This window comes from Myxocyprinus asiaticus, chromosome 14 (assembly GCF_019703515.2).
Source record: "Myxocyprinus asiaticus isolate MX2 ecotype Aquarium Trade chromosome 14, UBuf_Myxa_2, whole genome shotgun sequence".
Lineage (NCBI taxonomy): Eukaryota > Metazoa > Chordata > Actinopteri > Cypriniformes > Catostomidae > Myxocyprinus > Myxocyprinus asiaticus.
The window spans coordinates 4949981-4967889 of NC_059357.1; the positions used below are offsets into that span (position 1 = coordinate 4949981).

The 17909-nt window shown below is 36.3% G+C and overlaps 1 protein-coding gene across 1 annotated transcript; it reads right to left on the bottom strand.

Moving 5' to 3' along the window:
- Nucleotides 1-2627: 2627 nt before the first annotated feature.
- Nucleotides 2628-13559, bottom strand: cnn1b (calponin 1, basic, smooth muscle, b). The gene is made up of 7 exons (XM_051716704.1): nt 13392-13559; nt 8679-8800; nt 7963-8029; nt 7249-7386; nt 6149-6265; nt 3345-3491; nt 2628-3198 (listed from the first exon to the last, which is right to left on the bottom strand). The coding sequence occupies exons 1-7, from the start codon at nt 13449-13451 to the stop codon at nt 2959-2961; spliced, it is 891 nt and encodes a 296-aa protein (XP_051572664.1). The 5' UTR covers nt 13452-13559; the 3' UTR covers nt 2628-2958.
- Between the last annotated feature and the right edge of the window lie 4350 nt (nt 13560-17909).

Sequence of the window (17909 nt, forward strand, 5' to 3'; positions counted from 1 at the left end):
CCAATTTCTAGACAGAAGTCATATAAATGGATATATATATATATATATATATATATATACACACACACACACAAGAAATTTGAAAATAGTGATTTATTAGTTTTTCACATGCTCAGCCATTTTTGATAAGCCTTATAAATAATAATAAGAATAATAAACATTTTTAGCATTGATGCAAGAGGGACACACTGAATAAACCTCTCTGAGAAGCAAAAGTAAGGTTGACTTGTACGATCTTGCGTTTTGTTGATATCAGCGTCAATACAAAACAAAGACAATTTTATATGTTAATGATATATTAAAGTCTTCAAAATCTAGTCATATTAAAAAAAAAAAAATCTAAACAAAATATTAAGTCACATATGAGGATGCACATTCAACCTATCATCTCATATACAGCCACTAGAGGACTCTGCACTCTTGCCCACAACCAGCCTGATTTACAATTCCTTTATGTGTTGTGCTTTTGCATGAATATGTTCTTTCTTACATGATTCGTCATTGAATTTTTAGGTGGTAAGTTTGGAAAGCTAAAGACCAGTCATGCTTGCATGCATGCAAGTTTATTAAATAACTGTTCGATTTATGAGCATATAACCATTGTGTGTGGCAGTCATTCCTCTTAAAATTGCCTTTGACATTTAGCTCAGTTGGTTGTTGTTAACATGATTTTTCATAGAATATTTTGGTAATCAAAAACTGCCTCAACAACACATGGAAAAATCATAGTGACTAAGCTTTAAACAGCAGATTTAATGTTTTTCTCTAAAATACATAAGAGATTCATTTTGTAACTGACACAGAATGTTCTCCTGAAATGTATTTGGACAGTCTTCTAATTGACCTCTCACTAATAGAGGCATCACGCATTTTGAGGAACAGTTTCTCCCAATAAGAAGCAGGCTAATTCAATTGCACTCAAATGTAGATAAACTGGGCATAGTTCATTGAAAATATCCATAATGGCAATCTATAACCTGATGTAAGTACTGGAAGACATGCACCTAACTACCACACAGCTTCTATCTGGTGAGTTAAAGCGTAATGTGACTTAAAACATCTTTATTAGTCCTGGAATAACATTCAACCAAGCAACCAGTCAGATTTTAGGGTTAACTTTTGGTTAAGGCGCTTGAACCACCTTGTCAACCTTGTTTTGACGGGTAATTAATGGTAAGGGTTTGGACTTTGACGAGCACTTTTACATGCACGTTTAAATCGATTATACTTAAGTCAACAACGTGTCCAAAAAATGGATTTGCCCATTACCCCATTTCGCATTTAAACACTTTTCCCGGCGTTTTCCCCGGCTTATCCAATAAACGCAAGTGTTGTGCGCATGACTGTTTACGTTTTGACGTCAGAAGGAGTAAATAGCCTGATTACAAACGCGGTTTTCGGATTTTTGTTCAGATATCAGATTTTTGGTAATCGGCGTATTGGTGCGCATGTAAAAGCGCTCATGGAGTCTGTTACATGCACGCCAAATTCGCCGATAACTCCCAAAAATCATCATCAAAAATCATAAAAATTCGACAAAGCGTTTACATGATATTTGAAATAATTTAGGGGTTTTCTGCTTTTGACGTCAAACCGCGAAGAGGCATGTGCACAACACTTGCGTACACTGGAACGGCGGTAAAAGTGTTTACATGCAATGTGAAATCACGGTTATTGGCAAACATCTAACGGTGAGCATGTTTACATGCACATTCCTACAGCAATTATGCTTAATAAGCCAACAATGTGTGTAGTCATGTAAACGCGATAAACGGCAAGAATAAACCAATCGACAAGGGTACATTTTTACCCATTACGCTATTTTTGCGTTGCATGTAAACACCTTTACCGGTGTTCTTACCGGCTCATCCAATGTGCGCAAGTGTTGTGCGTATGCCTCTTCACAGTTTGACTTCAAAAGCAGAGAATAACGCGATTATTTCAAATGTCATGTAAACGCTGATTTCTTGCTTTGTCGGATTTTTAAATAAGCACATTTTTGGGAGTTATCAGCATATTGGTGTGCATGTACACGTGCTCTATGTCGACTGGTTTATTCTTAAGCTGTTTATGACTTAATACCGATCAATAAAAGCTATTTATTGCGTTTGCATGACTGCACACGTTGTTGGCTTATTAAGCATAATCGGTATAAGAACGTACATGTAAACACACTCTGTGTCGATCGATTCATTCTTAAGTGGTTTATGACAGTACACCGATAAAGGAAAGCTGGTTAATGCGTTTCCTTAAGCAAATTCGTTGTCGGCTTAGTAAGCAAAATCTGTGTAAGAACGTGCAAGTAAACACGCTCATTATTTGATACAGATGTTGTTCCAGTGTCCTCCTTGGTTGAATCACTTCACGACATGAAAAACCAAGGGAGTAACTCACTGAAATAACGGAAACTTTGTTAAAATCAGACAGACACAGTAAAGTTCATTAAGGCAGTTCTTCTTTAAGAATCTTTTGATTTGATTGGGCAGTAGCACTGGTGTCTTCTGTGGACTTCCTCATCCAATCAAAAGAGCTTCATTGAACAGATCAGACCCTATGCACCATAACAGCTGCTGGCGTGACCAAATCCACTTAAATTATATAAAATTATGAGGCATCATAAAGAAAAATCTCATTTGAAAAGTTTTTTATACACAAGAAAATTGGACCAAACATTTGAAGTCATAGGAAAATGGCACACTCAAAGAAGTAAAACTATATAAGTGAAGCTAAAAGAGCATGTGTTTCAAAACAAAAAGCAAAATTGCCTGAAATTCCTCACATTTTCCTCCTATTTTTCTACGAACGGTCAGTCACGGAAGTATTCCGCTTTGATTGGTGGCAGTGATGTTGGTAAAACAGTTCAAGCTGATCCTATTGGTCACCATAAATTTGGAATATCAGAAATAGTGCAGGTGAATATTTTTTAAAAAGCAGTGCAGTGGCAGCTGTCTATTCCTCTTAGTCGGAATACTGATATCCATCCATCTCTGAGTCCTGCCCATTGTCGATGAGGTCATTAGGACTGGAGCAGTACTTCCTGTCATACACTTGGCGGGGCAGCCCGTACACCGTCATGCCAGTCTGGGACGCCACCTTGTTGGTGCCCATCTGCAGCGAGACAGTAGAGGTGTCGCACATCTCCATGTCCAGCTTCTTATCGAAGATCTGCCGCTTGGTGCCTGGGGCCGTCATGCCAGACTATGGGGCAAAAAAAGAAAGAGACTTCTTGGGCATGTTGGTAATACCATCAACAGTGTGATGGAAAACCTGAGAGTAAAAGTGAAAGTGTATGAACGTATGTGTAAAACTGTGTAATGTTCTTCATTTTAGCTCTTTTAAAGTACCTGATTGGCTCCTTTGTTGGTGCCCATCTGCAGGCTGATTGTTGATTGGTCCAGAGGATTTTCCATCCCTGTCTTGGGATCATAGAGGTGTCGGCGTGTGCCATATGATGTCATTCCCTTTTGACTGGCAAACTTATTGGTTCCCATCTAAAAATACACATGTGACGAAATAATCAACAGTAAAAAATATAAATAGTTGAATGGTCACTTTTTGTCTTACAGCTGAAATGGCGATGGACTGCTTTCTTCAAGTCCATCCACAGGTTTTCTACTGGATTTAGTTCCGGGCTCTGACTTGGCCACTCAAGGACTTTGACCTTCCTATCCTTATGCCACTGTGTTTTTTGTGTGTGGTGTGTTTAGGGTCATTGTCATGCTGAAAGGTGAACCACCTGCCAAAGGCCACAAATTTTCATCAAGAACTGATCAGACTGATCAATTTCAGCTACAGGTGCATCTCAATAAATTAGAATGTCGTGGAAAAGTTCATTTATTTCAGTAATTCAACTCAAATTGTGAAACTCGTGTATTAAATAAATTCAATGCACACAGACTGAAGTAGTTTAAGTCTTTGGTTCTTTTAATTGTGATGATTTTGGCTCACATTTAACAAAAACCCACCAATTCACTATCTCAAAAAATTAGAATACATCATAAGTATTCACATACATTTTTAGTGAATTGTTGGCCTTCTGGAAAGTATGTTCATTTACTGTATATGTACTCAATACTTGGTAGGGGCTCCTTTTGCTTTAATTACTGATTCAGTTCAGCGTGGCATGGAGGTGATCAGTTTGTGGCACTGCTGAGGTGGTATGGAAGCCCAGGTTTCTTTGACAGTGGCCTTCAGTTCATCTGCATTTTTTGGTCTCTTGTTTCTCATTTTCATCTTGACAATACCCCATAGATTCTCTATGGGGATCAGGTCTGGTGAGTTTGCTGGCCAGACAAGCACACCAACACCATGGTCATTTAACCAACTTTTGGTGCTTTTGGCAGTGTGGGCAGGTGCCAAATCCTGATGGAAAATGAAATCAGCATCTTTAAAAAGCTGGTCAGCAGAAGGAAGCATGAAGTGCTCCAGAATTTCTTGGTAAACGGGTGCAGTGACTGGTTTTCAAAAAACACAATGGACCAACACCAGCAGATGACATTGCACCCCAAATCATCACAGACTGTGGAAACTTAACACTGGACTTCAAGCAACTTGGGCTATGAGCTTCTCCACCCTTCCTCCAGACTCTAGGACCTTGGTTTCCAAATGAAATACAAAACTTGCTCTCATCTGAAAAGAGGACTTTGGACCACTGGGCAACAGTCCAGTTCTTCTTCTCCTTAGCCCAGGTAAGACGCCTCTGACGTTGTCTGTGGTTCAGGAGTGGCTTAACAAGAGGAATACGACAACTGTAGCCAAATTCCTTGACACGTCTGTGTGTGGTGGCTCTTGATGCCTTGACCCCAGCCTCAGTCCATTCCTTGTGAAGTTCACCCAAATTCTTGAATCAATTTTGCTTGACAATCCTCATAAGGCTGCAGTTCTCTCGGTTGGTTGTGCATCTTTTTCTTCCACACAACTTTCTGTTAACATGCTTGGATACAGCACTCTGTGAACAGCCAGCTTCTTTGGCAATGAATGTTTGTGGCTTACCCTCCTTGTGAAGGGTGTCAATGATTGTCTTCTGGACAACTGTCAGATCAGCAGTCTTCCCCATGATTGTGTAGCCTAGTGAACCAAACTGAGAGACCATTTTGAAGGCTCAGGAAATATTTGCAGGTGTTTTGAGTTGATTAGCTGATTGGCATGTCACCATATTCTAATTTTTTGAGATAGTGAATTGGTGGGTTTTTGTTAAATGTGAGCCAAAATCATCACAATTAAAAGAACCAAAGACTTAAACTACTTCAGTCTGTGTGCATTGAATTTATTTAATACATGAGTTTCACAATTTGAGTTGAATTACTGAAATAAATGAACTTTTCCACAACATTCTAATTTATTGAGATGCACCTGTATAAGTGCTTGTAAATCCTTCAAAGTTGCCTTTGGCCTCTCAGTAGTTTCCCTGATCAATATCCTCCTCACACAAACATCCAGTTTGGAAGGATGGCACGATCTAGGCAAGGTTTTGGGGGTGCCATGCACTTTCCACTTTTTAATAATGCTCTGAACAGTACTGAGAGGGATAGTTAAAGTCTTTGAAATCTTTTTCTACTCTTCTCCTAACCTGTGCCTTTGCACAATTTTATCACGGAGCCCTTTTGAAAGCACCTTTCCAACCATGGTGAATTCTAGAATTCATTACCATGCAATACTTGTAATGGATTCCTCATGGAACAGACGGTTTTATTCTGAAGTAATCAAAACCACTACAGTTGATTTCAGGTTGGGGCCAATTAGCCAGGTATGTGATCTGAAATGTGCTTGGTTGCACTTGAACAAGTTTGTTATGGTTACTCTTAGAGGGCTGATCACTTATCCAAACTATGTGTTTTACAAATTAATTTTTAAGAATTGTTCAGAATTTTTTACATGTTATTTTCACTCTGATGTTGAAAGTTATAATGTGTAAATATAGCTGGGAAAGTTTAGACTGAATTTATTTAAATTTCCAGGGTGTAATGTGACAGATGATAAGGATTTTGACATAACATTTTAGTAACAGGTCTGATTTTAAAAGAACTTCAAACAATTCATAAAACACTCTTATCGAAGCCATCAAAACTTCTTCAGCTAAATCAAAGATTCTTCTTTGTTTTCTTTCTGTGTAGAAAGAAATGGCCATGCAGTAAGGAACAGCACTTACCTGCAGACCAATTATGTTTCGTCCTTCCTTTAGTTTCTCAGGGGCAAATTTGCGCTGTTGTTTCTCAGCATATTTCACTCCGATGTCGTATTTACTGTGGAAACCTTTAGATTTAGCCTGGATTTAAAATATAATGCATGCATAAAATATAAAAGATTGTATAGGAGCTCATAAAACAAACATGCACAAATTGCTTATAATAGTTTAAACATACCAAACCAAATTATAATTTTGGACCATACAGGTCATAAGCCACATTTTGTTTTAAGGCATCTTGTTCTCACAGTGTGGTTAAGAACTTTTGATATTAGAGAAAAAGGTGAGAATATTGCAAAAAGCCAGATAAGCAGAAGGAATAGTTCTAGACTAAGCTTTAATTTTTAGCCGTAAGTAAGTCCTTGCTGTGTTAAAAGCTGCCTGATCTAATAAAAATGTCGTGATCATGGTGACATTTTTGCAAAAATGACATTACGTGGTTCATTACGCGTATCGCGGCGGTTCTGAGGTGAAATGTCCACTGTGTGGCATTATAAGCGAGTTAAATTTTCTCCCAAACAGATTACGTTTTTAGGGTTCATACTCCATCGAGTATTAAATCAACAAAACCTACCTACCTCCCTACCCTAAACCTTAAACCTAACCAATAGTGTCATTAAAGCAAATGACATTTTCTACTCTTATTTGAACTCGCATGCTCTTCAGGACTCATACACCGGTCCTTTGCATCGCAGGTGCAACGCTCTCTCAGTTGAGCTACTGCACAATTTGATCACACTTGAAGAAGCTCGTAAATGTAGTTGTTTATGTAATGCAAACATTAAAACGAATCGCCTTACAAGCCTTGTGCTATGTTAAAAGTATTTAGATGTAATAAGATAGAAAGGGCACAGGGTGAAAAGTGTTTTTGAACTGATAATCTGCCGTTTTACTCAATTTGTGTTAAAGTGAATAAAAGTAATTATTGTTGTTGCGCCTCTAGTGTTCATTTCACCAGGAAACTGCCGTGATACATACAATGAGCCACATAAAAATGATTTTGTTGGTATAGTAACGTGATTCTCTACAAACAGTTTGGTTAAAATGCATTATGATTGACTCACCATCCCAGCCAGCGTAATAAGTGTGCACTGGACCTGAGTGTGGTTGACGTTCTCAAACAGGTCATTGGCCTCGAATATATCATGTGGCTTCATTCCGTACTCTTGAATCGCTCGGACAAAATTACCAATGTTTTCCAGCTGCAAAACACAAGACCAAACCAAGAAAGTCATGTTGACTGTGATTTGTCAAAATCTACATAACTGTAAGCAAACAAAATCAAATCCAAACCAATTGTGCAGCAACAGAGATCCTGTCCATATCCGAAACAGATGATCAGCGATGCATTCAGTACAAGTATAAAATACAAGTACTGTATTTTTACTGTCAAATAGAAAACTCCCAAGAACAGAACTCCATAAATTGTGTTCTCTCTGAAAATGGAAAACTAAAAATCTTGATACGTTCAATGCCAATATGTTTGTGTAATTCTATACTTAAAGCCTGAGAAGTGCTTTGCTACAAACACTTTGTTCTCATCCTCTATGCCAAACTAAATGACAGGGCTTTAGTCGGTCAGGGTGTAAATATGACTTTGGTTTATATGTGGAGTTAGAGTGGTTTGCCTAAAAGGATTGTTTAACTTCAACCAGAGCATAAATACTGAAGAAATACAAGGTTTGTAAGAATTTCCTGTATTGTTAGAACAGATTTGTTACTCATTGTCAGCAATACATTCTTAAATCTATATTTGAGAATGTGATATTTTCACTCACCTGATGCCAGTTTTGAGGAGAGTTGTTGATCCTTTTCACAGAGCCAGGCTGAAGGGTGTTGATCAGCCTGTTCACAAAGTGTAAGAATGATTGAAAGTACGTGCTACATTACAGGTCATTAAAAAATGGCTCAGTCATTTGTTTACAGATGCCACTTAGTTTGATATTTGGTAGTCTTATGCAATAAAGTGTGGCTTAAAGGATTTTTTTTAAAACTATAAATCTCTACTTTCAAACAGCCCTCCTAAGCACTCTTCTCTCTTAAGAGTTCTTCTATTGTTTTTGGCGATTCGCATTGTTCGTGTATATCGCCACCTACTGACAGGGAGGAGAATTTATAGTAAAAAAGGACTTAAATTTTGATCTGTTTCTCACCCACACCTATCATATAACTTCTGAAGACATGGATTTAACCACTGGAGTCATATGGATTACTTTTATACTGCCTTTATGTGTTTTTTGGAGCTTCAAAATTTTAGACCCTGTTGACTTGCATTGCAATGGACCTACAAAGCTGAGATATTCTTCTATAATCTTTGTTTGTGTTCAGTAGAAGAAAGAAAGTCGTACACATCTGAGATGGCATGAGGGTGAGTAAATGATGAGAACATTTTCATTTTTGAGTGAACTATCCCTTTAAGTGTTTAAATACTCTTTGAGGCCACTGTTTACCTTAAATACACCTTTTTAATAGTTTGAATCAGTGAATGACTCACTCGCAGAGGATGATTCCGTCTTTCAGTCCCTCCATGAAGTTCTCGGGGAGTTTGTGGCCTGTGACCTCATGGATCCACATTCTTAACTCCTCCTCCTTTTGAAGGTCATACTTGTGGGCCAGCTGGAGGTCAAAAGGTCAAAGCATCACTACTGTATCATATCCATCTAATTTGTAACAGTGTTACAGCCTAATAAACAACTGAATTAAAAGGAATATTCCAGGTTAAAAACATGTTAAGCTCAATCAACACAATTTGTGGCATAATGTTGATTACCACAATAAATAATTTAGACTCATCCCTCATACATTTAAAAAAAGCAAAGATTAAAGGAATAGTTCACCCAAAAATGAAAATTCTCTCATCATTTACTCGCCCTCATGCCATCCCAGATGTGTATGACTTTCTTTCTTCTGCTGAACACAAATAAAGATTTTTTGGAGGATATTTCAGCTCTGTAGGTCCATACAATGCAAGTGAATGGTGACCAGACCTTTGAAGCTCAAAAAAAGCGCATAAAGGCAGCATAAAAGTAATCCATAAGACTCCAGTGGTTAAATCCATGTCTTTAGAAGTGATCCAATAGGTGTGAGTGAAAAACAGAAACAGAATCTCAACATTCACTTCCACATTCTTCTTCTTTTGCGATTGGCTATTCACATTCTTTGTGCATATTGCCACCTACTGGACAGGGAGTAGAATCTATAGTAAAAAAGGAATTTTGACTTTTGAATTTTGATCTGTTTCTCACCCACACCTGTCATATCACTTCTGAAGACATGTATTTAACCAATTGAGTCGTATGGATTACTTTTATACTGCCTTTATGTGCTTTCTGGACCTTCAAAGTTGTGGTCACCATTCACTTTCATTGTATGGACCTACAGAGCTGAAATATTCTTCTAAAAATCTTCATTTGTGTTCAGCAGAAGAAAGAAAGTCAAACACATCTGGGATGGCATGAGTGTGAGTAAATGATGAAAGAATTTTAATTTATGGGTGAACTATCCCTTGAAGTTCAATCAGCACAATTTGTAGCATAATGTTGATTACCATAAGATATAATTTCGACTCAAAAAAAAAAAGCAAAAATTATACACTTTAATGGAAGTGAATGGGGCCAGTCCATAAACATAAAACATGTAAGTATAGCCATAAGACGTAAACATTATACATGTTAACATTATTTCAGTGTAATAAAATGAGGGATTTACTGGTGTTACAGTGTTTACAAGATTACAGGGTTTTCAGCATTACATTGTCATGACAACAAAGTTGTGATATTGTATATAACTTTACACAGAAAAGGGTAGTAAGCAATTTTTCACACTAATATCATGTTAACACATGTATTGTTTAAGTCTTGTGGCTATACTTTCGAAACAGTGTGTATTTTAATGTTTACAAATTGGCCCTTCCATTGTAAGTGCCTCACTGTATGAACGAGGGACAAGTCGAAATTATTTTTTGTGGTAATCAAAATTATGCCACAAATGCTGTCGATTGAGCTTAACTTGTATTGAACCCAGAACTTTAATTTAATATAATCTAGATCTGAATAGTAGTTGAAAGATGAGTGATTAAAACAAATAGATGTTGTTCAAGCAATCAAACATTGTATTACCTATCAAAGATATAAAACAGACTTTTGCATGTCCATAATTTGGTTATAATGTTTCCCTTTATCTCTATTCTTCAAACAAACGGAATGAACACTTTTGGCTGGGGCTGAGTGAGCTGGCGACATTCCTGCATGCAAAACTTGGATATTGTCTCCATCATTGCATTTCACTATTGGCAAAATATTTACTTTTAACGGCAACATAGTAGATTGTAATCTTTCACTCCTGAAGTATATTTCTAATAAAGGAAGAACAAGACAGAAAAAAGGAAGAGAGAGAGAGAAATTGTTTTCTCCCAAGTTTGGTGTGCTGGTGTGGTAACCAAACAAACCTTGCCCTCACTCTCTCTCTTCCATTTCTCCACCCACAACTGGTGTTGTATTGTCAGATCAATCATTTATTCAGATTTTTTAATTCTCTCCATTACTTTTTCTTACTCCTGTTGGCTCTCTGAAAGTGATGTACTTAGCACATGCTAAATATGTCCAATAAAAGAATGCTAAGACCGACAGCACTCATGGCCTTCCAAGGAATTCTGCTCAAGGGCCTGATTTATTGTTTTTGTCTCATTCTGGACATCTGGATCAGACCTCAGTGGAAGTCCAAGCCAACATCGGATTCTTACAGCAGGAATTCCGTCACACAGGCCTTGATAACATTCCTTTATACCCCTGGTTATGCTAAAAATACCTGCATGTGGTGCATTCACATTTATTTTTAGTGCTTACTTTGTTTATTACTCCCAGATTTGAGTATGAAGTCTTTAATCAGAACAATATGAGAGAACATTTTAATATTTAAAACTAGAAACATGCTATTTGGTGCCATTACTACAAAATGTCCTTTCTGTATCTGTACTGTTCGAAATGACTACAAATGATTAGTTGATGTCCACATTGAAGATCTACATGCATCAGTGTCTCTCTCAGGGTGGGATGTTCAACAATGCTCCTCCTTATTCTAAACTGTTTACAACAAGCTGCTCTCCCTGGATATTGTGAGCGAGCACGATACTTCCTTATAAGGGGACCAAAAGTCACATACCTACTGCTCAGGATGATACAGCTCACATAATACCAATGACAAGTGAAATGTCATCTGAAACTAAGGGATGTGAGACTTTTTCAGATGGGAAAATATAGAAATGTGTGGTGATCAGGAAGTGTGATCTCAACAATGCAATAATATTGCACATGCTTTGATAAAAATCTAATCATACCTAACTTTGTTTAGACCAATATAATCTTTATTATGTCATCTTTAAAACTACACTCTGTAGAGGCCTACTGTATCTGAAATATTAATGGCAAATTGTACACTTTATTATTGCTCATTATAGATTTGGTAACACTTTACAATTAGGTTGTACCTGTTAACATTAGTAAACTACATTAGTTAACATGAACTAACAATGAACAATTCTTTTACAGCACTTTGGTAACACTTTACAATAAAGTTCTATTTGTTAACATGAATAAATTAGTAATTGCATTAGATATCATGAACTAACAATGAACAATATGAAGTGTGTTTACAGCATTGGTTTAACTTAGTTAATGTCTAATAAAAAAGGTCTACTGTACTGAAACAGTTTTGCCCATTATTACTTCATGTTAACAACGGAATGGGTTAGGGAGTAATGGATTACATGTAACAGGATTACATATGTCACTCTATTCCATTACAGTTACAAATTAAATTGTTGGTAATCAGAATACAGTTACTTTCAGAAAGTATTTTGCATTTTATTCCCTTTTTTTCATTGAATATTTCGTCTGTTCAGTTGGAAATCATTTATCCATCTAAATGATGTGATTCGAGGTGTGTTTGAGCAGCGGTGAAACACTTTCTTATGATGTGTAACATTTAAACAGCACTTTCACTCTGTTATGAGTGAAAAGGTGGATATGACGTCATTGAGGAACTTTCTCTTTGGGAGCTTAATAGAGAGAATCCACAGACGATCAGAAAAAGATGTTGTTGTGTGCGCCCTTGTGGGGTTTTAAAGTAAGTTTGGAGTAGCAGAAAGCTTGTGTAGATTGTCATGTGAACACTTAGCTTTATGCTAAGCTAAAGTGCTATTTCTAGACCTTTTAAATGCACCGGTTACCAGACACGATTATGTTTTTCTATCAGTGAAATCCATGTTAGAACATATATTTCTTTTCTCTAGTAAGACCTTTGATATTAGGGCAAAGATGTATTGTAAAAATCTTATTCTTGATTAGAATTTTTGTATTGTTTTCCTGCTAAAAACAAAACAAAAACAAATGTACTTTTTTTTTCCCTAAATGTTTTTTTAATTGACTTTATTTTGTTTTAGAAGCAACGCTGCATAAGATATTTAGGCTTTATTTTTTTTATTTTTTTTTTTGAGAATTTATTTTTTAATGTACATATATATATATTTTATTCTGTTGTTATTTCCTTGTTTATAGTAAAAAAAAAAAATAAAATAAATAAATAAATAAATCTTCCTGTGCTTAAGAACTAATCCAAAGTATTTAGATTATGTTTCTGACCTGTAGTAATCTAACAGAATACATTACAAATTACATTTTACAACATGTAATCTGTAATCTGTAGTGGAATACATTTTAAAAGTAACGGAATACAACCTTATTGTAAAGTGTTACTAGCACGTTTATTAATCTAGGTAAATGTTTATTTTAAGACACAGGCCTACTAATACATTTTTAAAATTAAAAGTTGTATATGTTTACATTAGTTAATGCATTATGAACTAACATTGAACATTATACATTTACATAAAAAAAAAAAATATTATTAATGATACCTTTTGCATTTACTAATGTTAACAAATAGAACCTTATTGTACAATGTTACCAAACATTTTTATGATTTACTCGTTGAATGTAGGCTACTTGTATATTAATTATAAATTATAATTTAAGTATATATTTACACTATTTATATATTTTGTGTTGATGTAAACGCCTACACCTTGAATATTCACTATATATTCAACTTAACATAAAAATATTAATATATAATATAGATTTCTGACTGCACGCGCGCACGTGCTGCGCGCATCTTTGACAGCTGTCAATCAAAGCAAACACACGCCTACCTTACTCTTGACCTCCGCAGACAGTCCGAACGCAGGTCCGCTCTTGAAATGAGTTGACATTGTGCTATTAAAAAGGATGTTCTGAATGAAAGGAGAGGAGTAATGTTAGATTTGGACTCTCTTGTTCCACTGTCCGATCATGTGGGATGCTTCGAGTCACATCGCACTTCTTTTCCCAATCTTTTTAAAACTCTTCCCATCTGTGCGTGTGCGGAGCAAGCGCTGATTGGCCGGGGCCGCCGTCCAATCGTGACGTCACGCCGCGCTGCACAGATGATGTCACCGGCATGGCATTAAACGCGTCCCATGTCACTTTTTCCACCTTGAAGCACTTTAGGGATGCTTCTCATTTGTCTAAACCAGCGTTTCTACTAGCTTTGCTTCAGGACTCTGAGTTTTACATTGGATATCAAGTGGCAACCAACACAGTACCAGCACTAACCCACAATTCTTTATCATAGCCTACAAAAGTAACAAAATGTCAATGTAATTTTTATATTTAGGCTATTTTATATTAGGCTACCATACTGCACAAGGCCAACAAAATGTCTAATTATCCCCACGACATAGGCTGAATAGGAAATGTGTTCATTTTATAACAGCAGAAGTGTAATTTAAAAGCTTAACAAATGGAACATGAAACAGTGGGCTAAATATTGTATTAGTATTTGCCATTTTGCCTGATAACAGACAAGTCTACACCAAAATATTGTAGAGTTTGGTTGGACATACATCCTTTGATGTCAACAACACAAGATATGGGAGGTGTTTTCTCCTTCCTATAGCAAATAATTTAGCTATCCTAACAACACTGTAAAAAGTAGCAACCTGCAGTCTTAATGAGCCATTTCTACTTGATCTAACCCTTTAAATAAGTTTTGCTGTAAAATATGTTTTCTGGTTGATTCAGTGATGTTAACCTTTTTTTAAATTTTTTTTTTTTTTAATGATATAGATTCTGAGTCTAAGAAACTGTGGAAGATTCACATAAAAAAACCTGAGCAAGAAATTAACTATTTTTCTGATTTTTCTGATTTGACATTATATATCTCATGATGTTAATAAGGTAGCTCTGAAAAACTGCTTTTGTTTTGTTCCCAATCATGAAACCTGTAACTGAGTAAAATTTTGTGTTGATACGACAAAGCAATCAAAAGTAATTTATCCAAGTGTCCAAAAAGCTTCTCCAAACAAAATAAATCATAATAATTGTATATAAGAACTAAATACATATGCAAACACAACAATGACTAAAGGTATGCTCTCTCTCCAAAGCATTCAGGCATGAGTAACGAGATCTCATTCAGGTACATTCTGTGCCATTTGAGCCATCATTGAGTCTGTCATGTACTTGGCGCCATCTCCTGGTGGCCATATGTAAATAGAGTGAACGATCCTCTCTGCCCATATTTGGATGACTTCCACCTCTAATTGCAGCGATCTGAATCCTAATACAACTGGTTTAGCACTCCATGATGCTGGACCACATACTACATAATTTCCAATGAAGTCATCTGATCCAGGAAAGCTAATGTGTTTTTAGCCAAATAGCACATTATGTGCGGTGTGCACATTGTGCTTTATGTGGATTCTCTAATGATCTATGCATTCAATTACATTGTGTGTGGGCTTGTTTTAAAATAATTACCTCCTCTATGTAATGGTATGAGATTTGATGTTCTATTTATTTTTCATAAAGTTATAAGTGAAACTGCGGCAAAAAAGCAATGCCTGTAGATGTTGACACTACAGATGTCAACACAAACCTAATATTAAAATGCCATCAAAAATTTTTGGAATAAAAGAAAAAACAAAATCAAGTAGACTATTAATTGTCAACATTATTTGGCTCTACCTGATTAATTTAAATCATGAAATCTTGCTTTCAGAATGTCACACTGTTTCATTCCTATGTGGGATCTCATCACATCATTATGACATCATAGTGAATACTGTGTCCTGCTGGTTTACAGCATATTGATTGATCAGGTGGCTTTACCAGTGGGCTGTTTATGCTCTTGGACTGTATGACAGACCAATGGCCCCACATTCCTTTGACTTGTCATCTGTAGCAGAGTAACAGTGGGGTGAAAAATGAAAGTCAGCTCATCGGCATCAGTGCATAACACAGTTATCCCAAAAGGGAGAAAAATAATATAGAACATAAATAAATACAAAAAATATAAAATATTGAGAAATGGTACAGTTCTAATGTGCGTATATGATTGTACATAGGACCATACATATACAGTACTGTGCACATACAGTAAGATGTCTCGCAAAAGCATTTGTCTTAAGATGGTTATTTATATCTTCAGCTTTAGTGTGTCAATAGGAAATATAAATGTTAGACTCACAAACATTACTTTTGCAAATGTCATTGCTGCACGTGGAGGATTTTTTTATGAGAACTCTTTGAAGTAGTTTAAGAAGTTCTGAACATTTTTTTCAAATAGCAATTTTTCATGTTATTAATGTCCTGACTATACATTGTGATCAGTTGGATGCCACATTGGTGAATAAAAGTACCAATTTCTTTTCATAAGAGCAAAATCTGTACATTATTCCAAACTTTTGGCCGCCAGTGTGTATATACATACTTAAATATATGTAGATATACACCGATCAGCCACAACATTAAAACCATCTGCCTAATATTGTGTAGGTCCCCCTCGTGCCACAAAAACAGCACCAACCTGGATCTTAGAACAGCATCCTGAGATGATATTCTTCTCGCCACAATTGTACAGAGTGGTTATCTGAGTTACCGTAGACTTTGTCAGTTTGAACCAGTCTGGCCATTCTCTGTTGACCTCTCTCATCAACAAGGCGTTTCCATCCACAGAACTGCCACTCACTTTTTTTTTTGTTTTTGGCACCATTCGGAGTAAATTCTAGAGACTCTTGTGTGTGAAAATCCCTGGAGATCAGCAGTTACAGAAATACTCAAACCAGCCTGTCTGGCACCAACAATCATGCCACGCTCCAAATCACTGAGATCACATTTTTCCCCGTTTTGATGGTTGATGTGAACATTAACTGAAGCTCCTGACCCATATCTGCATGATTTTATGCACACGATTGGCTGATTAGATAATCGCATGGATGATTGTTGGTGCCAGATGGGCTGGTTTGAGTATTTCTGTAACTGCTGATCTCCTGGGATTTTCACACACAACAGTCTCTAGAATTTACTCAGAATGGTGCCAAAAACAAAAAACATCCAGTGAGCGGCAGTTCTGTGGATGGAAACGCCTTGTTGATGAGAGAGGTCAACAGAGAATGGCCAGACTGGTTCAAACTGACAAAGTCTACGGTAACTCAGATAACCACACTTTACAATTGTGGTGAGAAGAATATAATCTCAGAATGCTGTTCTAAGATGCTGGTTGGCGCTGTTTTGGCGGCACGAGGGGGACCTACACAATATTAGGCAGATGGTTTTAATGTTGTGGCTGATCGGTGTATGTAAAAGTTTTTATTCAACCCTTTAAGCTCGGATGGGCCCACTGAGAAAAAAATTATTATCAAAGTAATAATAACTACAGTCTTGACCAACACAAAATAGTTTCTGCTTTAAAGCTTAGAAGCTCTACTTTACAATGCATGTAGGCATTATGACCAAAACTCAATGGAACTGTGCTCCGTTTTGATAATTTATTAATAGTTTGGCACCACACATATTATTGTAATCGGTAAAAACATCAAACTGGTCAATGTGTCATACAGTATTTCAATGCTCATCATTTTAAATTTCCATTAAAAGCATAAATTAAAATTGCAGTACGAATAAAAATTCATTGTCACAAATGCAGAATATGTGCATATTGGGGAGGACAGTAATAAGCTCAATTTCAGGCTGTATGCGAAAAGAGGGAATATCTACTGTATGTAATAGTGTGTATAAGATGCACTGCAGTTAGTGCAAAATTGTTTTGTGGGCCAAATCACAAGAATGAAGTACAAATATGTTATTTTCTATACGTTATTGATAGAATTTAAATCTATGTGGAAAGAACTTAGGAATGATTATGGGACATTGCATCTCAATTGATTTTCAAAGATGTGTAAATATTATATAGAAACAGTCTGACTACACTCAATGCAAATAAATGAGACAAAGGTATGGAGATTTTGAGTGTCGAATTCATTAAGAGTTTTTCTTAATTAATATCCCTAAAATGTCACATAAACCAGAAGTGCTGAACATAAACAAGTGGTTACAAATACTCTCATGTAGTTGAAAAAGGTATTGAATTATAGTTTTCTAAGGGACAGGGTGTAAATTACTGTGTAAACATTTACAAAGGTGGCACGCAGTGTTTTGGATCCATCATTGTAATCCATGCCTTATCTAACCTCAGGCTTATAAAAGCCTTTTACATGACCAAACTTTAAGAAATATAGCTAATTAAGCTTTCGTTTCAGGAAGACTTTAGGATTCAATTAAATATTCCCAGTCTTGGGAATATTGGGAAATGACTGTATCAGACCAGTGAGACAGTTGCCCTATGGGTT